The 25,493-nt window shown below is 50.6% G+C and overlaps 1 protein-coding gene and 1 long non-coding RNA gene across 2 annotated transcripts in view; one reads left to right on the top strand and one right to left on the bottom strand.

Moving 5' to 3' along the window:
• The window catches only part of LOC117076036, an 85,114-nt gene that overhangs the window by 18,309 nt on the left and 41,312 nt on the right, over positions 1–25,493 (top strand). The window lies entirely within an intron of this gene.
• Positions 489–16,126, bottom strand: LOC117076030 (cytochrome P450 2S1). The gene is made up of 9 exons (XM_033198992.1): positions 15,739–16,126; positions 14,473–14,638; positions 11,333–11,482; positions 10,635–10,795; positions 10,369–10,548; positions 6,831–6,972; positions 4,576–4,763; positions 1,903–2,044; positions 489–1,731 (listed from the first exon to the last, which is right to left on the bottom strand). The coding sequence occupies exons 1-9, from the start codon at positions 15,913–15,915 to the stop codon at positions 1,523–1,525; spliced, it is 1,515 nt and encodes a 504-aa protein (XP_033054883.1). The 5' UTR covers positions 15,916–16,126; the 3' UTR covers positions 489–1,522.

Consider the following 25,493-nt stretch of genomic DNA (forward strand, 5'->3'; position numbering starts at 1 on the left):
TGACAGAGTGAGACTCTGTCTCAAAAAAAAAAAAGAAATTTAGAAATGCATCTGGTTTCCTTGTGAAGAGGAGGCAAGAGAAAAGGGGTGGAAGAAGTGGGAGTGGGTTTAGGGTCTGTGTTGCAAGCTAGTTCCTGTGCTCAAGTTTGAAGAGTTCTTGTGCTTTCAAGTTTGAAGAGTCTGTAGGGTCTAGATCTAGTTGGCTTCAGGCTTTCTCTGACTGAGGAAACCCCCAAGGTTCACAGACCAGCTTGGGTTATCCTCTCCTTCGCCACTTCTCACCGCCAGACACCTTGGCCCTTTTTTGGAAGTGAGGCCCAGGGCGGCCCCAGCCCTGCCCCTCCTCCCAGCTCCACATCTGGTCCTGATGTCAACAGCCAGGGTGGGCGGTGGCCATGTTTTTCAGCTTCCGCCCAGCCTCAGGGGAGGGGTGGACTGCCCTGTCCCCACCCCTTACTCACAGTGACTGACACGGGTCACACACGCAGTAGGCTAAAGGCCAGGAACAAACTTTAATTCCCAAATGGGACCCTTAAGTCACAAGGACGTCAGATCTGGCTCACTCCCTGACAGGGTGAATTGGAACCTGGCCCCTACTTGGTCTCTAACCCCTTCCACTGGGTCTAGTGGGGACTCTGACGCTGAATAGGGGCTGTAGATCAGTGAGTATGTACGTGTGTGTGGAGGGGCAGCAGGGGCCGCTTTCCACATGGTTACATAAGCACGTGTTGGGGTGGGGCAGGTGTCCCTCTGGTCCGAGGGTCCAAGGTCTCCGTGCATAATTGCAGACCCAGATGTCTTTGCATTTGGGAGAATCAGGGTGCTTAAAAAGGGGTGACTGAGGGCTGCAGTTGCGAAGGTGGCTGGGGACTGTGCCTCTGTGGGAGCGGCGTGTCTAAGTGGGAAGATACTCTGGGGAGCCAGGACGATGTCATATGTGGGTAGCTGTGTGGACCAATGGTTGGCGGTATGTGGTCACAGGCCGGAAGAGTGGTGCAGCCACGAGAGGGAGCACGTGTCAGGGCCATAGACAGTGACGGTCTCTCTGTGGCATAGCTCAGGAGGGGGCATGCTGTTCCCTGTGCCAGGCACCAGAGACAGGGACACCGAGAAGTTTGATGAATGGAGTGGGCGTGTGAGCTGTGAATATGTGTGGCTGTTTCTGTGGCTTGTGAAGGTGACAGGCAGACTCCCACGTGTGGGGTGAAGATCCAGGGGAGTTGGTGGGTTACCTGGCTATGTGCTCGTGATTGCAGATGGACTATATTTATGTCTGTGGAAAGCTAATGCAGCAGTTGCTCTGTGGCTCTTGTAGTTGTGTATGAGTGTGTGGTTGTGCATCTTAGCAGCATGAGTCAAGTAAGTGAGTGTGTGGGCCGTGGGACAGACTCCGGAAAACAGCTGCAGGTGTGTAAATGTGGCTGCCTGCAGTGTACACTTTGGAGACATTAACCCTGTCCATACCCACTGTTGAGGCTGGAGGCACCGTCCTGGGCACCCACCACCTCCAAGTTGCCTTCCTTCATCTGGTCTGCATGGTGGAATGAAGGTCAGTGGGACGGACTTGCAGTTGGAAGGCTGGGGGGATGTTGAAAAGGCCACTGATGGTGGGCTTGAGGCTCAAGGAGTCCAGTGGGCACGGGCTCTCCAGGGAGAAGGCTTGCAGGATGGTGGTGAAGAAGAGGAAGAGCTCTGCTTTTGCCAGGCCCTCTCCAAGGCAGACACGCTTCCCTTGTGAGGAGAGAGAGAGAAAGGGCTGAGCCAGCCCTCCTCACACCCAGGCCCACAGGAAGAACAGGGGGGCCAACAGTAAGCCCAGGGTGCAGAAGGATGCCCCCAGCTGGCACAGATGCCTGGAGTTTGCCAGCGCCTGCTTGTGATACCCAAGGCTGCAACAGATACCTAAGGAGAAGGGGAGGAACGCCTCATGCTTCCTGAACCGTCCATCTGCATCCAGGAAACGGTCTGGGTTGAACTCTTCTGGGTGCTTGAAGATGCTGGGGTCATGCAGGATGGAGCCAAGAAGGGGGAAGACCTCCGTGCCCTGAGGAGAAATAATAATCAAGCTACAAATCCCTTCCTACTCCAGTCTATTCTGTCCTTGAGTATGGAGCACAAGTCTGGGGTGCCAGGGACATGAGTTTACAAAACATAACAGCATCAACATTTGTTGAGTGTTGAGTGGCATGCAGCGGCTCATGCCTGTAATCCCAGCCACATGGGAGGCTGAGGTGAGAGAAGCATTTGAGCCCAGGAGTTTGAGACCAGCCTGGGCAATATAACAAGACCTTGTCTCTATGAAAAATGAAAAAATGAGCCAGGCTTGGTGGCATGAGCCCATAGTCCCAGCTGCTCAGGAGGCTGAGGTGAGAGGATCACTTGAGCCCAGGACTTCAAGGCTGCTGTGAACTATGCTTGTACCATTGCACCCCAGCCTGGGAGGCAGAGAGAGACCCTGTCAAGAAAGAGAGAAAGAGAGGAAGAGAGAAAGAAAGGAAGAGAGAAAGAGAGGAAGAGAGGAAGGGAGGAAGGGAGGAAGGGAGAAAGGAAGGAAGGGAGGAAGGGAAGAAGGGAGTAAGGAAGGAAGGAAGCAAGGAAGGAAGGAAGAGAGGAAGAGAGAAAGAGGGAAAGAAAAAAAGGAAAGAAAGAAGGAAGGGGCCGGGCGCGGTGGCTCAAGCCTGTAATCCCAGCACTTTGGGAGGCCGAGACGGGCGGATCACGAGGTCAGGAGATCGAGACCATCCTGGCTAACACGGTGAAACCCCGTCTCTACTAAAAACTACAAAAAACTAGCCGGGCGAGGTGGCGGCGCCTGTAGTCCCAGCTACTCGGGAGGCTGAGGCAGGAGAATGGCGTGAACCCGGGAGGCGGAGCTTGCAGTGAGCTGAGATCCGGCCACAGCACTCCAGCCTGGGTGACAGAGAGAGATGCCGTCTCAAAAAAAAAAAAAAAAGAAAGAAGGAAGGAAGGAAGGAACAAAAGAAAAGAAAAGAAAGCCGGGCACGGTGGCTCATGCCTGTAATCCCAGCACTTTGGGAGGCCAAGGCGGGCAGATCACGAGGTCAGGAGATTGAGACCATCCTGGATGACATGGTGAAACCCCGTCTCTACTAAAAATACAAACAAATTAGCCAGGCGTGGTGGTGGGCACCTGTAGTCCCAGCTACTTGGGAGGCTGAGGCAGGAGAATGGCGTGAACCCGGGAGGTGGAGCTTGCAGTGAGCCGAGATCGCGTCACTGCACTCCAACCTGGGTGACAGAGTGAGACTCTGTCTCAAAAAAAAAAAAAAAAGAAAAGAAAAGAAAAGAAAGAGAGAGGGGCAAAGAATACTATATGCAGGCTGGGTGACCTTGGCAAATCTTCTAGAAACTTTTCAAGCTCTCAGTTTCCTTATCTGTAAGATGGGCGTGATAATGGTATAGGGTTGCTTTAAAGATTAAATGAGATAATAGATATGGAAAGCACTCAGAATAACCCCTGGTGTAGAGCGGGTCAAGCCTGGATACCTGTCATTATTATCATTCAAGTGTTGCTGCCTGTACACAGGACTGGCTCCCAAGGGCTGAGTTGGTGTTTATTTTACAAGCATTATCTTATAGTTCCAAGTTGATACTATTATTGTTTCTAATTTAGAGGAGGGATATATTGAGGTTCAGAGGGAGAAGTGATTTGCCCAAGGCCCCATTTACAAAACAGGAGAGGGTAGGCCAGGCGCGGTGGCTCACACTTGTAATCCCAGCACTTTGGGAGGCCGAGGCGGGCGGATCATGAGGTCAGGAGTTTGAGACCAGCCTGATCAACATGGTGAAAACCCATCTCTACTAAAAATACAAAAATTAGCTGGGTGTAGTGGAGCGCACCTGTAATTGCAGCTACTCAGGAGGCTGAAGCAAGAGAATTGCTTGAACCCGGGAGGCGGAGGTTGCAGTGAGCCGAGATCGTGCCACTGCACTCCAGTCTGGGCAACAAAGCGAGACTCCATCTCAGAAAAGAAAAAAAGGAAGAAGAAAAAGAAAATAGCAGCAAAGCAGCATTGGATCCTAACAGCCACAGATTTGATTCTGCAGTGAAGGTGGAGGGAGCTGCTTGCACTAAACCGCTGGGGTTTCTGGAGAAACATCGCCCCCTTTTGGTTCTGCATCAGAGCTGCTCTCCAGTGAAGGGCACTGAGATTGAGGGGGAGAGACAGAGGAGAGAATGTGTCTGCAGCAGGGGCTAAGGGTCAAGAGGGCTTCCCTTAGTCCTGGACTTGCTCCTCAATTTTCAAGCTGCTTCTCTGTATATTACCTCATTCGACTGTCCTGACCACTTTGGAAGGAGATAGAATTAGGAGATCTCTGGGGCAGATGGGGCCCAGAGATAGAGTCAAAGGGCAAGAAAACATAAACCAAAAAGAAACAGAAAGAGTTAAAAGATGCAGAAAGGGAGGGAGTGTCAGAGAAAGAAGGAGGAGAAAGATGCAGTGGGGAGTAGAGGAGGAAGACAGAGAGAGAGGGAGACTAAGATCAACTAAAAGTCAGGGAGACACTGAGAGCAATCAGGAAGCCATGGGCCGCGGCTGTGCGCATACCCACCTGGGGCAGGGTGTACCCGCGGAAGCGGGTGGTCCGCATGAGGGTGCGGGGGATTCCCATGGGCACCAGCGCCAGCAGCCGCTGCGCTTCATGCAGAACCGCGTCGGTGTAAGGGAGGCGGGTACGGTCCCCTAGGCTTGGTGCCTGGCCAGACCCCAGCTCCTGGGTCATCTCCTCACGTACCCGCTCTGCAAGCAAGAGGAGGGCGGGAGTCAGACAGCAGGTAGGGCCCAGGGATCCTCCTCTCAGAAGCCCATCTGCTTGCATAGCTGTAGTTTGGGGTGAGGCTGACAGGTGGGGAGGAGGAGTCCCCCAGCCCTCACTGAGCCCAAAGACCACACATCTTATGTGTTGGGTGTTCCCTCTATCTTCTCTCTCTCTCTCTTATTTTATGTTATTTATTTATTTTTGAGACCGAGTTTTGCTCTGTTGCCTAGGCTAGAGTGCAATGGCGCGATCTCAGCTCACCACCTCTGCCTCCCAGATTCAAGCGATTCTCCTGCCTCAGCCTTTTGAGTAGCTGGGATTACACGCTCTGTCACCCAGTCTGGAGTGCAGTGGCGCGATCCTGGCTCACTGCAACTCCGCCTCCTGGGTTCAAGAGATTCTCCCACCTCAGCCTCCCGAGTAGCTGGGACTACAGATGCCTGATATCGTGCCTGGCTCATTTTTGTATTTTTAGTAGAGACAGGGTTTCACCATGTTGGCTAGGCTGGTCTCAAACTCCTGACCTCAGGTGATTCGTCTGCCTTGGCCTCCCAAAGTGCTGGGATTACAGACGTGAGCCACCGTACCCAGCCTTCTCTCTTTTTTTTTTTTTTGAGGCAGGGTCTTACTCTGTTGCCCAGGCTGGTGCAGCAGTGCAATGATGGCTCACTGTAACAGCATTCACCTCACCTCCTGGGCTCAAGTGATCCTTTCACCTCAGTCTCCTGAGTAGCTGTGACCACAGGCACACACCACCACACCCGGCTAATTTTTCTATTTTTGGTAGAGACAGGGCCTCACTATGTTGCCCAGGCTGATCTTGAACTCCTAGCCTCAAGTGATCCTCCCACCTCAGCCTCCCAAAGTGCTGGGATTACAGGCATAAGCCACCATGCCTGGCTCATCTATACTTTCTTAATTCCCACAGCACCCTTATGAGGTAGGTATTGTTATCTATCCCCATTTCCTAGATGAGGAAACTGAGACTCAGAGAACCCAAGTCACTGCCAGAAGTCACAGCTGGTTCCACTCCTGCAACACTACCAGGACCTTAACTCCCATATTCCAGGTCAGCCCATCCCCATGGCCCACAGCAGCTGCCTAACCCTAAAATGCTGGAGTTGGGCTGGGCGCCTTGGCTCATGCCTGTAATCCCAGTATTTTGGGAGGCCGAGATGGGCAGATCACTTGAGGTCAGGAGTTCGGGACCGGCCTGGCCAACATGAGGATAACCTGTTTCTACTAAACGTACAAAAGTTAGCTGGGTGTGGTGGTGCATGCTTGTAATCCTAGTTACTTGGGAGGCTAAGGAAGGAGAATTGCTTGAACCCGGGAGGCTGGAGGTTGCAGTGAGCCGAGATCGCACTATTGCATTCCAGCCTGGGCGACAGAGGGAGACTCTATCCCCTATAAAAAAATAAAAAATAAAAATAAAAAACCAATTTGACCGTGCCCTTCCCTGCTCAAAGTCATTCCATTGCTCCCCATGGCTCAGGATAAGGCACCTAATGTATCACTAAGGCGATGAGGCCCGCAGACACCTGCCTTGTCTTTCACTATGCCTCATACTGCAGTCAGCAACTCCTGAACCTCTTCTGGCTCCCGGACATCCCAAACACCATGCCCATTGATGCCTCAAAGATTTAGCTCAGCCTGTCTGCTCGGCCTGCCCACTCTCCCCTCTAAAGCTCTCACTTTTTTTTTTTTTTTTTTTTTGAGACAGTGTCTCGCTCTGTCACCCAGGCTGGAGTGCAGTGGTGTGATGTCAGCTCACTGCAACTTCTACCTCCTGGGCTCAAGCAATTCTCATTCCTCCGCCGCCCGAGTAGCTGGGATTACAGGTGCATGCCACCATACCCGCTAATTTCTGTATTTTCAGTAGAGATGGGGTTTCACTATGTTACCCAGGCTGGTCTTAAACTCCTGTTCTCAAGTGATCAGCCCGCCTCAGCCTCCCAAAGCACTGGGATTATAGGCGTGAGCCACCTTGCTCAGCCTAGAACCCTCACTTCTGTCCCCAAGGCCTGGCAGGTGGAAAAGGCTCTTACTTTGGACATGAGGGTATTTCATCAGGAGCAGGAGGGTATAGCCGACCGTGGCGCTGACCGTCATCGTCCCAGCGAACAGCAAATAAATGACTGTCATCAGCATGTTCTTGTTGGTGAATTCTGTGTCTGGGTTTTGTTCCTCCTGAAAGAAATCAGGCAGAGGGGCTGAGAGAACACAGCCTTCGGGAAGTAAATGTCCAGAACAGCCAAGCCTGGGGTCAGCACCATGAGTTTTGTCACGGGGTTTAGATAAATTTTGGGGAAGGTTGGGAAGTAGACTTTTTTTTTTGAGACAGTCTTGCTTTTTCGCCCAGGCTGAGTGCAGTGGCACAATCCTGGCTCACTGCAACCTCCGCCTCCTGGGTTCAAGCAATTCTCCCACCTCAGCCTCCCGAATAGCTGGGATTACAGGTGTGTGCCATCACGCCCAGCTAATTTTTGTATGTTCATTGGAGACGGGGTTTCTCTATGTTGGCCAGGCTGGTTTTAAACTCCTGACCTCAGGTGATCCACCTGCCTCTGCCTCCCAAAGTGCTAGGATTACAGGTGTGAGATACTGTACCTGGCCGGGAAGTAGACTCTTGATGTTAGTTCTCTCTGGTTGAAATGTTTTTAAAAATGAAAGAGAGACCGGGCGCGGTGGCTCAAGCCTGTAATCCCAGCACTTTGGGAGGCCGAGACGGGCGGATCACGAGGTCAGGAGATCGAGACCATCCTGGCTAACACAGTGAAACCCCGTCTCTACTAAAAAATACAAAAAAACTAGCTGGGCGAGGTGGCGGGCGCCTGTAGTCCCAGCTACTCGGGAGCCTGAGGCAGGAGAAGGGCATGAACCCGGGAGGCAGAGCTTGCAGTGAGCTGAGATCTGGCCACTGCACTCCAGCCCGGGCGATAGAGCAAGACTCCGTCTCAAAAAAAAAAAAAAAAAAAAAAAGAAAAGAAAGAGAATACTACTAACAAAAACACAGAAAGTTATAAGCATTGATGAAGGACTTTGAAACCCATGTACACCATTGGTGGGAATGTGAAATGATGCAGCCCTGTGGAAAATGGTACAGCAGTTTCTGAAAAAATCAAAAATACGGATGGGAGTGGTGGCTCACATCTGTAATCCTGGCACTCCAGGAGGCTGAGGCAGGTAGTTTGCTGGAGCTCAGGAGTTTGAGATCAGCCTGGGGAACATAAAGAGACCTCATCTCTCCTAAAATTAAAAAAAATTAGCCAGGTGTGGTGGGGCACACCTGTAATTCCAGCTACTCAGGAGGCTGAGGCAGAAGGCAGAAGGATTGCCTGAATTCAGGAGATCACGGCTGCAATGAGCTATGATTGAACCACTGGACTAGAGCCTGGGCAACAGAATGAGACCCTATCTCAGAAAACAAACAAACATTAGAATTATAGAATTACCATATAATCCAGCAATTTGACTTCTAGGGATATAACCAAAAGAATTGAAAGCAGGGGCTGGGCACGGTGGCTCACGCCTGAAATCCCAGCACTTTGGGAGGCCTAGGCAGGTGGATCACCTGAGGTCAGGAGTTCAAGACCAGCCTGGCCAATATGGTGAAACCCTGTCTCTACTGAAAATACAAAAACAAAATTAGCTGGGTGTGGTGGCGGGCACCTGTAGGCCCAGCTACTTGGGAGACTGAGGCAGGAGAATCACTTGAACCCTGGAGGTGGAGGTTGCAGTGAACTGAGATCGTGCCACTGCACTGTAGCCTGGACGACAGAGCAAGACTCCATCTCAGAAAAGAAAAAAGAAAAGAATTGAAAGCAGGGACTTGAAGAGATACACTCATGTTAATAGCAGTATTATTCACAATTGCCAAGAAGTGGAGGCAACCTGTGTCCATCAGTGGATGAATGGATACACAGAATGTGGTATATACACACAGTTGAGTATTACTCAGGCTTAAAAAGGAAAGAAATCCTGTCACAAGCTATAACACGGATGAACCTTAAGGACATTATGCTAAATGCAATGAGTCAGTCATAAAAGGACAAATACTGTATGAATCCACTCATATGAGGCACCTAGAATAGTCAAATCTATATAGACAAAGTAGAAAGGTGCCAGGCACAGTGGCTCATGCCTGTAGTCCCAGCACTTTGGGAGGCTGAGGCAGTTTGGTCACTTGAGGCCAGGAGTTTGAGACCAGCCTGGCCAACATAGTGAAACCCTGTCTCTACTAAAAATACAAAAATTAGCCAGGCATGGTGGCGCATGCCTGTAGTCCCAGCTACTCAGGAGCCTGAGGCAGGAGAATCGCTTGAACCCAGGAGGCAGAGGTTGTTGTGAGCCAAGACTGCACCGCTGCACTCCAGTCTGGGTGACAGAGTGAGATTCTGTTTCAAAAAAAAAAAAAAACAACAAAAAAAAGGGTGATTGCCAGGGGTTGGGGAAGGGAGGAACAGGCAGTTGTTTAATGGGTATAGAGTTTCAGCTTCACAACATGAAGAGTTCTGGAGACTGATTGCGTAACAATGTGAATGTACTTAACACTACTGTACTGCATACCTAAAAATGGTTAAGATGGTAAATGTTATGTATATTTTACTATAGTTAAAACTAAAAAAAAATTCAATAAAAGAGAAAAGAAATGGGGCAATAGAGTTAAGAAAAATTTTTCTTTCTCCACAAACAGGGAGGCTGCATTTAATTAAAGACTGTGGCCCCATTCTTCCAAAGTTCGTACAATTAAAAACTATTTCCTTAGGAGTCACCTTAATTCTAGTTTTCTTGCAGGGCATGGTGGCTTATGCCTACAGTCCCAGTACTTTGGGAGTTCAAGGTGGCAGGAGGATTACATGAGCCCAGGAGTTCAAGACCAGCCTGGGTAACATAGTGAGAGTCCGTCTCTACAAAGAAAAAAAAAATTTAGCCAGGTGTGGTGGTGCACACCTATTGTCCCAGCTACTTAGGAGGCTGAGGCAGCAGGATTGCTTGAGCCCAGGAGTTCAAGGTTGCAGTGAGTTATGATTTTGCAACTGTACTCCAGCCTGGGCCACAGAAAGAGATCCTGTCTCTTAAAAAAAAAAAAAGAAATAAATAAAGAAAGAAAAAGAAATATTGTTCTCATATAATTAATAAAGTAGACTTTACTAACATAAATTGATATTGCAAGGCTTCCTAATAAATGACCATAATTCACATAAAATTGTGAATTTACATAAAAGTCTGGGGAGGCTGCAGGGGGTGGGATGAAGTGATCCTGGGGATTGCTGGTGTAGGACCCTAGGCAAGGGCCTGAACACAAGGGCCGAGGTGGGAGGGAGAAAGAGGAGAAATGCTGGAGAGACAAAGAGCCCGGCACAAATGCCCAGGCTGGGGGTGGGAGAGGCAGTGAGAGCAACTCCCTGAAAGAGACAGACAGATGTGCAGAGAAGGGACACACACACAGACACTCATACTCACAGAGACATGTAGAGAGAGAAAGAGAGAGGGACCCAGTTGAGGTCCCCAGGGACACCTGGCTGGGGACCTACCAGGTCACCACACCCATTCAGAGAGGGGGTCCCTGCACCCTTCCCGCACCTGTGCCATCTTCAACAGGAAGGCATCCACAAGGTCACGTGCGGGACCCGAAGCATCCAAGTTCCCCTGGTGCTGCTGCACCTGCCGGACTGTGAAGGCAGCTAGGGTGCTGACGTGGTGGAGGAGCTGCTTGTGGGGGCCTGGCAGGGGCCACAGGAACCAGGAACACATCTCATAGGTCTGTGGGGAGAAGGACGGCTAGTTCTCATGGGGCCTTGGCAGGAACCTTCAGGGAAGGTAGTTGGAAAGGGGTCCCACCCACTCACCTGACCCCCCTGGGAGCTGACTCCCAGCAGGGTACCACCAGCTGCCCGGACCATGGCCTGGAACTCCTTATCCTCATAGGAGAAGCGGAGGCCAAAGAGGAGGGAGCAGACTACGCTGGAGGTGGCCTGGGCCAGCAGCAGGGAGGGATCGAATGGGCGTCCTGGGGGGAGTGGGGGCAGGGAGGTAGGCTGTGATGGAGCCAGGCAGAGGGGAGCAGGTTGGGGCTAAACCCAACCAGAGAGAGACAGGGAGGCAGGGAAAGAGGGATGGACAGACAGTGCAGGGAGAGAGCTAAACAGGCAAAGAAGGAGACAGACAGATAGGGACAGAGAAACAGACATGGAGAAAGAAACTGAGTGACCATCACACGCACAAGGAGAGAGAAACAGAGATAGACTTAGGGCCTGAAAAATAGAGGAAAGGAGAGAGAAAGAAAAGAGACAGAGAGAGAGATGGAGACCCAGGAAGAATGGGATGATAGCACCAGGGACACACAGAGAGATGTCGTGACAGCCTTGGAGAGACAGTGAGACAGAGACAGAGGGTGGGGGTGAACAGAACCCCCAGCCCAGCCCTAGAGTCCAAGGCTTTCCCTCCCGCCCATTCCAGGACCTGGGTTGGGGCCACCCCCAGCCACAGCAGAAGAGTTTTCCCTTTCACTCGGCTGGAGACCCTGGGGTGACCCCGCCATGCTGACCTTCTGTCCCCTGGAATGCCTCCACCAAACACTGGGCCTCCGCCTGGATCAGCTCCTCGCCTTCTCGCTTCCCCATGCCCAGGTCCCGCAGAGCAAGCATGGTAAACTTCCTCAGCTGCCTCCACCGCTCCCCGTTGGAGAAGAAAACCCCTGCACAGAAGGCTAGACTCAAAGAGGGATCGGCCCTTCTGCCCATTCCCCCTTCTTTCTTTCTTTTTTTTTTTTTTTGAGATGGAGTCTCGCTCTGTTGCCCAGGCTGGAGTGCAGTGGCGTGATCTTGTCTCACTGCAACCTCTGCCTCCCGGGTTCAAGCAATTCTCCTGCTTCAGCCTCCTGAGTAGCTGGGACTACAGGCGCATGCCACCATGCCCGACTAATTGTTTGTATTTTTAGTGGAGATGGGGTTTCACTGTGTTAGCCAGGATGGTCTCGATCTTCTGACCTCGTGATCCGCCCGCCTCAGCCTCCCAGTTTTGGGATTATAGGCATGAGCCACCGTGACTGGCCGATTCCCCCTTCTTTCTAGTGAGGTTCTCTGAGGGGGACTCTTCAGGCTCTGAGTCCATTCCAGCCTAGCCCAGGGATGAGGACTCAGTAGGTGTTCAATAAATGCATAATCAAATTGGTTCTCCCATCCTTTGCCCTTGGGTAAGGGAGTACATTCTCCTGAAAAGTAGGTAGCTGGGATGACCCAGGCTCCTTCTGTTTTGTAATTATTATTATTATTATGGAGACGAGGTCTTGCTTTGTCACCCAGGCTGGAGTGCAATGGCACGATCTTGGCTCATTGCAACCTCTGCCTCCCGGGTTCAAGTGATTCTCCTGACTCAGTTTCCCAGCTAGCTGGGATTACAGGCATATGCCACTACACCTGGCTAATTTTTATATCTTTAGTAGAGATGGGGTTTCGCCATGTTGTCTAGGCTGGTCTTGAACTCCTGACCTGAGGTGATCCAGCTGTCTCAGCCTCCCAAAGTGCTAGGATGACTGGTGCGAGCACCACACCTGGCCTGTTCTGTAATTAACCAGGATGAATGAAGAGTTCTTTCCTCCTTTCTTCTTTCCTTGCATCCAACCATCCCATCATTTATGGAGTCCCACTGGGTCCTGGGTCCTGTGCCCCATGTAATTCAGAGGTTGAACACAGAGGGAGGATGGAACTGTACCGTTTTCCTCCTTTATCCAAGACACCTGTTCCAGACAGACCCTCCCTGCCCAACGCCAGCCTGCCGTGGCCTCTTGGGCACCTCCCCTTGGGCGTCTCCTGCCCTGGCCCCACTGTGTTCCAAAGTGATCTCAGCATCTCTCCTTTCTGTGTTTCAGCCCACCATCCATTCCCTGGCCAGAGCCCCAGGCCTCTCCCAATTACTCCTTCCTCCCCATCCCCTGGCCCCAGCCCTGGTCCATCACCCTGGACTCCTAGCCTCCATTTGCATCCCCTTCAGGCAGCAACAACAGGATCTTCCCAACTCTGACTACAGCTGTTCCCTGCTTAAAACCAACTGCTCCCAGGAAAAACAAAAGCCCAAACACTCTGGCATGACTCACAGGCCCCGCATGACCAGGGGTTTCCCTGGCTTCTCAACTTTGTTACTTAGCCCACTACGAATGCACTGGTCTCTCACTTCCTCAAAGGGGTCAGGATCCCGTCTAGGCCTATGATCCTGCAGTTCCCTCTGCCTGCATCACTCTCACCTGCTTCCATCCCATCCTTGGTGAACTAATTTGTTCATCCTTCATGGCCCAGCTCAAATGCTACCTCCTCTGAGAAGCCTTCCCTGATTCCCTCTTTACCCTCGTACAGGTGCCTGTGCCCTGTGTCTGCCCTCAAATCTGTCCCTCTCATTTTAGGATTATATTCCCTCCCTCTATTGTCTTACTGCAGTACAAGCCCGCCTCTCCCACTGTAGGAGAGGACACCACACCTGTCTGAGTCATCTCTGTGTACCTGGTACTCAGTATAGGACTGGGCATAATGACCATTTTTATGTTTGTTTGTGTTTTGTGGAGGCAGGGTCTCATCATGTTGCCCAGGCTTGTCTCAAACACCTAGGCTCAAGTCATCCTCCCAATTCAGCCTCCCTAAGTGCTGGGATTACAGGCATGAGCCACCATGCCCAGCCTGAAAATTCACCAGTTGAATGAATGAATGCTTCTCTCAAAGTCATGCTTTTGTAGGTGCTGGTCTTTCTGCCTGGAACACCCTCCCCACTCATCTTATGAGTCTCAGCTTTGACAGCCTCTCTTCCAGGAAGACTTTCTGAATCTCCCTCACCAAACAAGCTGGGTCAGGTACCTCCTCTAAATTCCTACAGTCCTAGGGCTTCCTTCAGCCTGGCCCTGATCCCTCTTGCCCTGACCCCTCCCCATCCCACCGTGACCTTTCCCCCTGTGCTTCCCCATCTTGGCCCTGACCACTCTGGGCTGGCACCGCGTCATGAGTCTGTTTCCCCACTGGCCTCGGTGCTCTGGGGAAGCAGCACCAGTGCTGTCTTAGTCACTGCTGAGTTCCTGGCAGCACCCAGCATGGGCCTCCTGCTTTCTGTTGTAACACAGAGAACTGCCTCTATCATTGGAGGGCTTACCCACCAATCCTCAGCACCTTGAAAGCACTCGGGAATCTTTCTGAACCCTCAGGGCTTTACCTGGATCACTGATGGTTATCACTGATACCACAACCTGGTGATTAGTGAGTGCTCACTTTGCACAAGGCTTTTGTTTGTTCATTTGTTTGAGATGGAGGCTCGCTCTGTTGCCCAGACTGGAGTGCAGTGGCACGATCTTGGCTCACTGCAACCTCTGTATCCCGGGTTCAAGCGATTCTCCTGCCTCAGCCTCCCGAGTATCTAAGATTACAGGTACGCGCCACCATGCCCAGCTCATTTTTATATTTTTAGTAGAGATAGGGTTTCGCCATGTTGGCCAGGCTGGTCTGGAATTCCTGACCTCAAGTGATCCACCCACCTCCGCCTCCCAAAGTGTTGGGATTTCAGGCATAAGCCACTGCCTCCCAGCCGATGGGCACTGTTATCACACCATTTTACAGATGAGGAAACAGAGGCATTAAGCCATGTGCAAAGGTCACACACCTGTTAGTGGTGGCAGGCTGTGAGTGGAGGGCCTAGCAGCCCTTGACTTACCATGGCCATCAAAAGTCCGTTCCAGCATCGCTATGGTTCCCCGGCCACTGAACTCTTCAGCCTGACCTCCCAGGGCCTCTTGCACAGCCTCCTGCCCAACCAGGACCACCACGGGCCGCCAGGGTCCCAGGTAGATGGTGAACACCGGTCCGTACTTCTTACTCAGCTGGGCACAGGGAGGAAGAAAGAAGAGGATGCTGTGACCTCTTCCAGCCAAGTTGTCTCCATCATGGCCCCTGTCACTGGAGGAGCCACCGGGTTTAGCTTCTACACCCTCTACCAGGAACCTGCCCCCACCCCAGCAGAAATAGCTGAGGCTCAGTTCTCTTTTTGTACTAGGCTCCCGGGCCTCCTCCCCCAGTACATCCTTCAGTGGCATCCCCCAGCTTCCTGCCATTCCCTTGCTTCCTGCTGAACCTTAACTTCTGACACTGGGCAATCCAGAAGCAGTTTGGGTCTCCCCTAATTCCTTAGGGCCCCCCCTACCCACCAAATATCCAGCTATCCTTTTCAGTCACCGCAAAACCTTCAAATTCTAGAGCAGACACTGCTGAGTATCTGCCCCATCTCTCCCCCAAGACCCCACCCCTTTTTCTATGTCCTTGAAGTCACCCAGAATCCTTTTGAATGGGAAACTTCAGGCCTCTTCCCACTCCCACCCGCTATTCCCTAAGGCTGGGGCTGCCTCTGCCTTCTTTCTTGCTCTCCTTCCCTCCCCCTTCCCAGGAACTCCCAGCTGAGCTCCACCCATCCTCCCATCCCGCATTCTGAGCAGACAGATTCCTTCAGCGGGACCCCCTCTCTGAGCCTGCAATCCTCCAGTCTCTTCATTGCCTCCAACTCCCGCAGGGACGCCTCCCCCTTTTCTTCTTTGTGCCCTCTTCAGCATGCCCCACCTGTATGGCTCCAGCTACCTCTCCCTCTGGGGCAAGCCCAGCCGCATCAGCTTCTCCTTGGCTGGAGGACTTCTGTCTCTCTCAGCCTCGGTCCCTGCCCATCACCTTCCCAGGATTCTGTAGGCAGAGGTGTCTGTCCCTCCTAGCCCTGGTCCCCCACCCCACGATCTTCTCTCCCGGGCACCTCTCCGGTTCTCAGCCCTGGACAACCTGCTGCAGCCCCCACGCCAGGAAAGCTGCAGCCCCTTTGCCTTGGGACCCCTGCCCCTTACTCCTCCCTAGGATACCCGAAAACCCCCTCGCCCTGGCAATCGGGTTTCTCTCCCAGGGACTCCTAGCCCCTAGCCAGGACGTCCCCTGGGCCCCTCACCCGCATGAGCCCCGAGTACAGCGCCCCAGGCCGTAGCTGCAGAAGGTTTCCCAGCAGTGGCAGTGGCGTGGGCCCGGGTGGCAGTTGGCCTCGGGCCCGGGTCCCAGACAGCGCCAGCGTCAGCAGCAGGAGCAGCGCCAGCGCCAGCAGCAGCGCCCAGGTGCCGTTCGCCTCCATCTCTGCAGGTCGGCTCCTTCTCCTCTCCCAGGCGCTCCGCGCGGTAGGGCTAGTTAGGGGCGGGAGCCGGGCGTCTCCCTCCCCAGCAAAGTCAGGCGCGGGGCGGGGCAGCTAGCCCAGCCCCCTGCCTGCTGGGCAGGCTTATCTCCCCGCCGCCGGGTTTCTCCCGGACCACCGCCGCCGCCTGATGTCGGGAGCTCATGCTCCAACGGATGTCTCGGAGGTCACCCAGATTTACGTGGGGCTTGGGCGGCGGAGACAGCGCCTTGGGCCCCCGGGTAGGGAGGAAGCAAACAGAAGAACCTGGAAGCCAGAGACTTTGGCCGCCTGGAGGTTGCCACACCCTGCATCTGGCGTTGACCCCGCGCCACCCTCCCCAGCTCTACCTCCCTCATTGTTCGGGAGTGGGTTCGCGTGTGCGTGCGTGTATGGGGTGTCTTTGAGCCAATTTTCTCCAGCATCTTAACATCTTCACGAACCGAGAGGAAGGACTTGACCTTTAAAGATAAGCAATCTGAAGTCCAGGGAGATAAATCGGTTGGTCCCAGGTCAACTTGGCTGAGTGGCAGAGTTAAGATTTCGACTTGGGCGAGTCAGAATGATTGAGTCATTCATTCATTCACTTAGAGACAGTTTGTAGAGCGGTTAGGACGGTGATGGCTGAAGCCAGACTGCTTGAATTCACAGCCTAACTCCTTTAGCCTTGTAAAATGGGGCTAGTTTTCAGGATTAAATAGTACACACAGGATTAAATCTGTGCACACAATTTAAAGCAGATGCAGGTGCACGTGTAACAAGCACTAAATAGATGTTAGCTAGTATTTCTGCAACTAATTGTTATTGAGGTCTTACTGTAAACAAGACTTTGTTCTAGACCGGAGGATGCAGCTATGAGCGATGGAGAGAAGGGCTCTGACCTTTCTGAGCTCATATCCACATGCAGATGAAGTTGAGATGAAGACAATTTCAGGAAGTGTGAAGGCCCGCCAGGGGAATGGGCTTCTTGAGAAGGAAGAATGTTAGAGCCATTCGTGCATGAATTATTACAGGTTTGGTTCACTGCTGTATCCCCAGCATGTCGTGCAGTGCCTGACACACAGTAGGCACTCAATAAATATTTGTTATATCTCCAAAGATTGAATTTAGGAGACAAGATTCATGAAGTCTTCAGGAGTCACCTTGCAAGGTCTTGGAAAAGACTGCATTTTATTTCTATTGCAAACAGATGCTGTCTGGAGGGGTTTTCAGCAGGGCAGTTACTTTGTTTGCTCTGCATTTTCATTTCTTATTTTACTATAAATATATTAAAATTTCAAACATACAGTGAACACCTGTATACCCATCAGATTCCACCATTTTTTTTTTTTTTTTTTTTTTTTGAGGCAGAGTCTCGCTCTGTCACCCAGGCTGGAGTGCAGTGGCCGGATCTCCGCTCACTGCAAGCTCCGCCTCCCGGGTTCACGCCATTCTCCTGCCTCAGCCTCCTGAGTAGCTGGGACTACAGGCGCCTGCCACCTCGCCCGGCTAGTTTTTTGTATTTTTTAGTAGAGACGGGGTTTCACCGGGTTAGCCAGGATGGTCTCGATCTCCTGTCCTCGTGATCCGCCGGTCTCGGCCTCCCAAAGTGCTGGGATTACAGGCTTGAGCCACCGTGCCCGGCCTCCACCATTTTATTATCCTTTCTTTGTTGCCTATTCTATTTTTGTTTGTTTTTTGTTTGAGATAGAGTCTCACTCTGTTGCCCAAAGTGGAGTGCAATGGCATGCAATCTGGGCTCACTGCAACCTCTGCCTCCCGGGTTCAAGCAATTCTCCTGCCTCAGCCTCTCAAGTAGCACTGGGATTACAGGTGCGCACCACCATGCCTGGCTATTTTTTGTATTTTTAGTAGAGATGGGGTTTTGCCATGTTGACCAGGCTGTTCTCAAACTCCTGACCTCAGGTGATCTTCTCTCCTCAGCCTCCCAAAGTGCTGGGATTACAGGCATAAGCCACTGTGCCCGGCCCATTTTTCATTACATATCTATTAATTTTACCTATCTATTCATTGATTTGTTTTAAGCATTTCAAAGTCAGTTGCAGACACCAGTACACTTCACTCCCAAATATATCAGCATGCATATCAGTAGCTAGAGCTCAGTATTTGTTTGCAGACACATTTTGTTCCTCAAGGTATCCTGTATACGATGAAATGCATACCTCTGAAGTGTATAATTAGATGAGCTTTGACATGCATATGCTGGAGTTTTAAAATATTAGACTCTTAGAATTTTCACAATCTTTTTTTTTTTTTTTGAGACAGGGACTCACTATGTTGCCCAGGCTAGAGTGCAGTGGCACGATCTTGGCTCACTGCAACCTCTGCCTCCCAGGTTCATGTGATTCTCCTGCCTCAGTCTCCTGAGTAGCTGGGATTACAAGCACCCACCACCACTCCCAGCTAACTTTTGTATTTTTAGTAGAGTTGGGGTTTCACCATGTTGGCCAGGCTGGTCTCACACTCCTGACCTCAGGCGATTTACCAGCCTCAGCCTCCCACAGTGCTGGGATTACAGGCATGAGCCACTGCACGCGGACTTCAATCTTGCAATTTTTATTCTAGTCCAGAGCCCTTTCCCTCAAGAGCATAGCAGAATGCTCCCTGGAGTCTAGGGAATCCTTGACTGCGGCCTTCTCTAGCATTGATTCTGTCCTCTGACACCCCAGGGGTGCCCCGAAGCTGAAGGAGGAGGGGTGGGGAGGCTCATATGCTCTTGCTATGAAGTAAATGCCAGTTCTCAGTTCCTCCTTTGCCTTGTTCTGGAAGGTTTCCAGGACGTCCCAAATCCAACCTTGAGCCTATCTGCTCACTCTGTTCTACCCCTGGGAGAACTAACAGACATCTCAAACTTCTTGGATCCAAAAGAATTCCCGATTCCCCCACCTCCTGCAAAATGGGCTCTACCAGCTTCCCACCCCATCTGGGAATACTTTCTTCATCTCCTTCCTCATCTCTGTAAAAGGTATCATCATCTTTTCACTTGGTGATGACAACAAAATATAGGAGGAGAGGCTGGGCACAGAGGCTCATGTCTGTAATCCCAGCACTTTGGGAGGCCGAGGTGGGCAGATCACCTGAGGTCAGGAGTCTGAGACCAGCCTGGTTAACATGGTGAAACCTGCCTCTACTAAAAATACAAAATTAACCAGGTGTGGTGGCGCATGCCTGTAATCCCAGCTACCCCAGAGGCTGAGGCAGGAGAATCGCTTGAACCTGGGAGGCAGAGGTTGCAGTGAGCCGAGATCGCACCATTGCACTCCAGCTTGGGCAACAAGAGCAAAACTCCATCTCAAAAAAAAAAAGGAGGAGGGGAAAAAATTAGTTTCATTAGACAACACATCCTTCTGGGTTATCAGATTCTGGTGTTGTTCATTGTTTTTACAGCCATCTTTCCTCCGTTGCAATAGTCTTTTTGCATAATGTCTCTACTCGCCTGAGACCGCGTCTGTTTTTATTCATTTGTTAACCTTGATTTCTCTCTTTGACTTTAAACCCAATTTGTCAGCAAACCCTGCTGGCTCTACCTCCAAATACATTCCAAATGTATCCATTTCCTCCTTTCCCTCCCACCCTGATCTAACTGACACCAGCCCTGAGCCAAGGTACTGTCATTGCTTGCCAGGATTTTGCAGTAGCCTCCCCCCGAGCTACCTGCTTCCTCTCTCCTTCTCCCTCTCCTCCTCAATCCATTCACTGGATGCCAGCCAGAAAGGTCTTTTTAAATGCAAGGAGAAAATTAATGTACGGTGGGAGGGAGGAGGGATCAGTACAGACTCCAGGGAGCATTCTCATTTTGTTCTTGAGAGAAAGGTCTCCAGCCTAGAATAAAAATAGCAAGAATGTTGACCAGGCACAGCGGCCAAGGCAGGTGGATCACCTGAGGTCAGGAGTTTGAGATCAGCCTAATAAGCATGGTGAAATCCTATCTCTACTGAAAAATTAACCGGCTGGGTGCAGTGGCTCATGCGTGTAATCCCAGCACTTTGGGAGGCCGAGGTGGGTGGATCACGAGGTCAGGAGTTCAAGACCAGCCTGGCCAGGATGGTGAAACCCCATCTCTACTAAAAATACAAAGATTAGCCAGGCATGGTGGTGGGCGTTTGTAATCCCAGCTAGTCGGGAGGCTGTGGCAGAGAACTGCTTGCTTGAACCCGCAAGGAGGAGGTTGCAGTGAGCCAAGATCTCCCCACTGCACTCCAGCCTGGGCGACAGAACGAGACTCCATCTCAAAAAAAAAAAAAAAAATTAACTGGGTGTGGTGGGTGGTGGTGCACTCCTGTAGCCCAGCCACTTGGTTGGCTGAGGCAGGAGAATCACTTGAACCCAGGAGCTGGAGGTTGTAGTGACCCAAGATTGTGCCACTGTACTCCAGCCAGGGCAATAAAGTGAGACTCAGAGTCATATACACACACACACACACACATATATATATATAGCAGGACTATAAAGAGTCCAAGTCTAATGTTTAAAGATGATGATGATTGCAACATCCTATAGATAAGAAAACTTAAAAGTTCTTGTGGGGCGCAGTGGCTCATGCCTGGAATCCCAGCACTTTGAAGTTTGAGGTGGGCAGATCACGAGGTCAGGAGTTTGAGAGCAGCCTGAATATGGTGAAACCCCTTCTCTACCGAAAATACAAAAATTAGCCAGGCATTGTGGCATGCACCTGTAATCCCAGCTACTCAGGAGGCTGAGGCAGGAAAATCTCTTGAACCCAGGAGATGGAGGTTGCAGTGAACTGAGATCACGCCATTGCACTCCAGCCTGGGCGACAGGGTGAGACTCTATCTCAAAAAAGGCAGCATTGCTTGAGCCCAGGAGTTCAATATAGTGGGAAATATAGTGAGACCCCATCTCTCCAAAAAGAAAAATTATTCAGGCATGGTCGCACATGCCTGTAGTCCCAGCTACTCAGGAGGCAGCGGTGAGAGAATCACTTGAGTCCAGGAGGTCGAGGCTGCAGTGAGCTGTGAAGGCACCACTGCACCCCAACCTGGACAACACAGTGAGACCCTGTCTCTCAATAAAATAAAATAATAAAGATTTCAGGCTGGGCATGGTGGCTCACACCTGTAATTCTAGCACTTTGGGAGGCTGAGGTGGGCAGATTACCTGAGGTCAGGAGTTCAAGATCAGCCTGGCCAACATGGTGAAACCCCATCTCTACTAAAAAAGTACAAAAAGTTAGCTGGGTGCAGTGGCACATGCCTGTAATTCCATAATCTCAGCTACTCTAGAGGCTGAGGCAGGAGAATCGCTTGAACCCAGGGGGCAGAGGGTGCAGCGAGCCGAGATCATGCCATTGCACTCCAGCATGGGCTACAGAGTAAGACTTCGTCTCAAAAAAAAAAAAAAGAGTCCAGAACAAGACTTCCCACTATCCTGGTAAAAAAATTCGAGCCCCTCACGGTGACCTACAAGGCCCTGTCCACTGGTTGCTGAATTTGACATCATCTTGGCCCACTGTCTTCTCTGCTTATAATACATCACTTGTTTCTGTTTCTCCAATGTCTAGCCAGCCTCAGGGCCTTTGCACTTGTCCTCTGTCTGAAGTGCTTGTCCTGGAAATTGAGGCTGGCTCTTTCTGTTCCCTTCTCAAAGACCAGCCCCCTTCCAGCAGAGACCTTCCCAGACCACACGAGCCAAATTAGCTTAACTCCATTCCCTATCCCAGGCCCTGCTTTTTTATTAGAGTACCTTATACATATTAAATTGGTTAACATTTTAAACACTTAATAGTGCCTAGCTTATACTAAACTTTTCTTTAGAGGCAGGGTCTCATCATGTTATCCAGGCTGGTCTCAAACTCCTGGGCTCAAGCAATCCACCCATCTCGGCCTCCCAAAGTGCTGGGATTATAGGCTTAAGTCACTGCATCCGGCCTATACTATGCTTTAAATTGTTTGTTAAATATATAAAACATTTTCTTTTTTCCTTTTTTTTGTTTTTGAGATGCAAAACAACACCACACCACCTGGTGTGGTGGCTGGCACCTGTAGTCCCAGCTACTCGGGAGACTGAGGCAGGAGAATTGCTTGAACCTGGGAGGCGGAACTTGCAGTGAGCCAAGATCGTGCCACTGCACTGCAGCCTGGGTGACAAAGTGAGAATCCATCTCAAAAAAAAAAAAAAAAATTAGACAGGTACGGTGGCATGTGCCTGTAATCCCAGCTACTCTGGAGGCTGAGGCAGGAGGATTGCTTGAACCCAAAGGGCAGAGGTTGAAGTGACCTGAGATTGTGCCCCTGCCTTCCAGCCTGGGTGACAGAGTGAGACTCCATCTCAAAAAAAAAAAAAAAAAAGAAAAGGAACTTATTCCTTCTATCTAGCTGTATTAACCAACCTCTCTCCCCACCCCACCCCACCCATACACCTTTCCCAGTCTCTAGTATCCATCATTCCATTCTCTACCGCCATGTGATCAACTTTTTTAACTTCCACATGTGAGTGAGAACATGCATTATTTATCTTTCTGTGCCTGGCTTATTTCAACTAATGTAATGACCTTGTTATGTCCATGTGTGACTGTAATAGGTTCGTCGCCCAGTGCACACAGCACGTCAGTATACTGAGACACTGTGAAACCATTCCCACAGGGTTGACAAGAATTGCATGCTGGGTTCTGGACAGAAACATAATTATAATTAAGTGTCACTCAGGCTGCACTTTGGTCCATTTCCTTGTTGCTAGAAGTCAGGTAGCGCTAGATACTGACTATGTGCACCCCCATTGTTCCTACAGACAGGATCTCTGATATTAGAGTCATAAGGATTTTGTTAAAGAATCACTTAAGATGCTTTTCAGGGCCAGGTGCGGTGGCTCATGCCTGTAATCCCAGCACTTTGGGAGGCCAAGGTGTGTGGGTCACTTGAGGTCAGGACTTCGAGATCAACCTTGTCCACATGGTGAAACCCCAGCTCTACTAAAAATACAAAGGAAATTAGCCAGGTGTGGTGGCGGGCGCCTGTAATCCCAGCTACTTGGGAGGCTGAGGCAGGAGAATCGCTTGAACCCAGGAGGAGGAGGTTGCAGTGAGCTGAGATTGTACCACTACACTCCAGCCTGGGCAACAGAGCGAGATGCCATCTCAATTAAAAAAAAAAAAAGAAAAAAAAAAAGATGCTTTTCAGACCCTGAATTCCCGCAACCAGTGTGAAGCCCACCCACGGGGGAATGGGATCAGCATGAGAATACAGCTCCTTCATCTCTCTGTCCCGCGACTTCACCCTGCATTCAACTCTTTTGGCGACCCTACGATGAAACCTCTTCTCTCCTGCAACCCAGCGTCTCCTTACGTTGATTTGCTGTGTTTACTGGGCAACGAGTCTATTACAGTTATAACTGGTTTGCAGCAGAGAAGCAGGTTTAATCGTAGGGTCACTGAATGAGGAGATGGGAGGAAACCTGACATCCATCTCCCCTAAGAGTTTGGGGCTAGGGTTTTCAAGGATTTTGGAGTGGGCTGAAGGGTGGAGATCGTTGATTGGTTGAAGAGTGCAGAGTGAAGTCACGGGACAGAGGGTGGAAGAAGTTATAGTCTCATGTTGATCCCTTTCACTCCTGTCCGTGTAAAGAGACCACCAAACAGGCTTTGTGTGAGCAACAAGGATGTTTATTTCACCTGGGTGCAGGTGGGCTGAGTCTGAAAAGAGAGTCAGTGAAGGGAGATGGGGTGGGGCCATTTTATAGGATTTAGGTAGGTAGGTGAAAATTACAGTCAAAGGCGGTTGTTCTCTGGCTGGCAGAGGTGGGGGTCACAAGGTGCTCAGTAGGGGAACTTTTGAGCCAGGATGAGCCAGGAGAAGGAATGTCACAAGGCAATGTCATCAGTTAAGGCAGAAACGGGCCATTTTCACTTCTTTCGTGATTCTTCAGTTACTTCAGGCCATCTGGATTTATACGATGGCTTAGCTTGGGCTCGGAGACCTGACAATCCCCGTCCTCTGGGGGGGGGTCTTCAAACTGGTGGCTGGAATTGGGGTCCAAAAACCATCTGACGTGATTCTTAACAAAAACATCATGATTCTAAGGTCAGTGATGCTGTCTATAAGAACAATGGGGATACAAATGAATTTTTAAATAGTCTTAGGACCCTAAAGTCAGAAATCCTATGTATAGGAACAGTGGGCGTGCAAATGGTCAGGATCTAGATCTTTGCAGCTTTCAGCAACAAGGAAGTGGACCAAAGTGCAGCATGATTAATGTTTAATTTTTTTTCTTTCTTTTTCTTTTTTTTTTTTTGAGACAGAGTCTCACTCTGTCCCCCAGGCTGGAGTGCAATGGCACGATCTCAGCTCACTGCAACCTCTGCCTCCCGGGTTCAAGCAATTATCCTGCCTAGGCCTGCCAAGTAGCTGGGATTACAGGTGACCGCCATCATACCTGGCTACTTTTTGTATTTTTAGTAGAGCCAGGGTTTCACCGTGTTCACCGTGTTGGCCAGCCTGGTCTCGAACACCTGACCTCAAGTGATCTGCCCATCTCGGCCTAGCAAAGTGCTGGGATTACAGGTGTGAGCCACTGCGCGCAGCCAATGCTTAATTATATTTCTATCCAGAACCTGGCTTGCAGTTCTTGTCAACCCTGTAGGGACAGACAGTTTCCCATGTTGCTACAAGTGACAGGATTTTATTCTTTTTTTAATGGTCAAAGAGTTTTCCATTGTGTATATGTACCACATATTCTTTTTTTTTTTTTTTTTGAGACAGAGTCTTGCTCTGTCGCCCAGGCTGGAATGCAGTGGCATGATCTCAGCTCACTGCAAGCTCCTGGGTTCACGCCATTCTCCTGCCTCAGCCTCCCGAGTAGCTGGGACTACAGGCGCCCACCACCATACCCGGCTAATTTTTTGTATTTTTAGTAGAGACAGGGTTTCACCGTGTTAGCGAGGATGGTCTCGATCTCCTGACCTCGTGATCCGCCCACCTTGGCCTCCCAAAGTGCTGGGATTACAGGCGTGAGCCACCACGCCTGGCCTGTACCACATATTCTTTATCCATTCATCTGTTGACGTTGACGGACATTTACGTTGATTCCATATCTTTGCTATTGTGAATAGTGCTGCAATAAACATTGCTGTGTAGATATCCCTTTGATATATTGATTTCTTTTCTTTTGGATAAATTCCCAGTAGTGGGATTGCTGGATCATATGATAGTTTTGTTTTGTTTTGTTTTGTTTTGTTTGTTTGTTTGCTTGCTTTTGAGATGGAGTCTTTCTCTGTTTCCCAGACTGGAGTGCAGTGGTGCCATCTTGGCTCACTGCAATCTCTGCCTCCTGGGTTCATGCCGTTCTCCTGCCTCAGACTCCCGAGTAGCTGGGACTACAGGCACCTGGCTAATTTTTTTTTTTTTGTATTTTTTGTATTTTTAGTAGATAGATTTCACAGTAACTGAGTCATTCCAGGTGGATTCTGGCCTTTCTGCAATGCGAGATCCCCACCCTGGGCCAGGAGATGCCCATATGTATAGTTCAGCTGCAAACAGCCTGACTTTTTCCACCATGCCTTGCCCTGACCCCAGCTACTTCCCATCAGA

The sequence above is a fragment of the Trachypithecus francoisi genome, unplaced genomic scaffold, assembly GCF_009764315.1.
Source record: "Trachypithecus francoisi isolate TF-2019V2 unplaced genomic scaffold, Tfra_2.0 Contig01705, whole genome shotgun sequence".
NCBI classification, from domain to species: Eukaryota; Metazoa; Chordata; class Mammalia; order Primates; family Cercopithecidae; genus Trachypithecus; species Trachypithecus francoisi.

What these genes read in the sequence shown, in the direction of transcription:
- LOC117076030 (XM_033198992.1), bottom strand. Translation starts at nt 15,915, where the DNA reads ATGGAGGCGAACGGCACCTGGGCGCTGCTGCTGGCGCTGGCGCTGCTC. An exon ending in TGTACTCGGGGCTCATGCGG is followed by an intron (nt 14,639 to 15,738) that starts GTGAGGGGCCCA and finishes CCCTGTGCCCAG; the next exon opens with CTGAGTAAGAAGTACGGACC. An exon ending in GAAATACCCTCATGTCCAAA is followed by an intron (nt 4,764 to 6,830) that starts GTAAGAGCCTTT and finishes TCTTGCTTGCAG; the next exon opens with AGCGGGTACGTGAGGAGATG.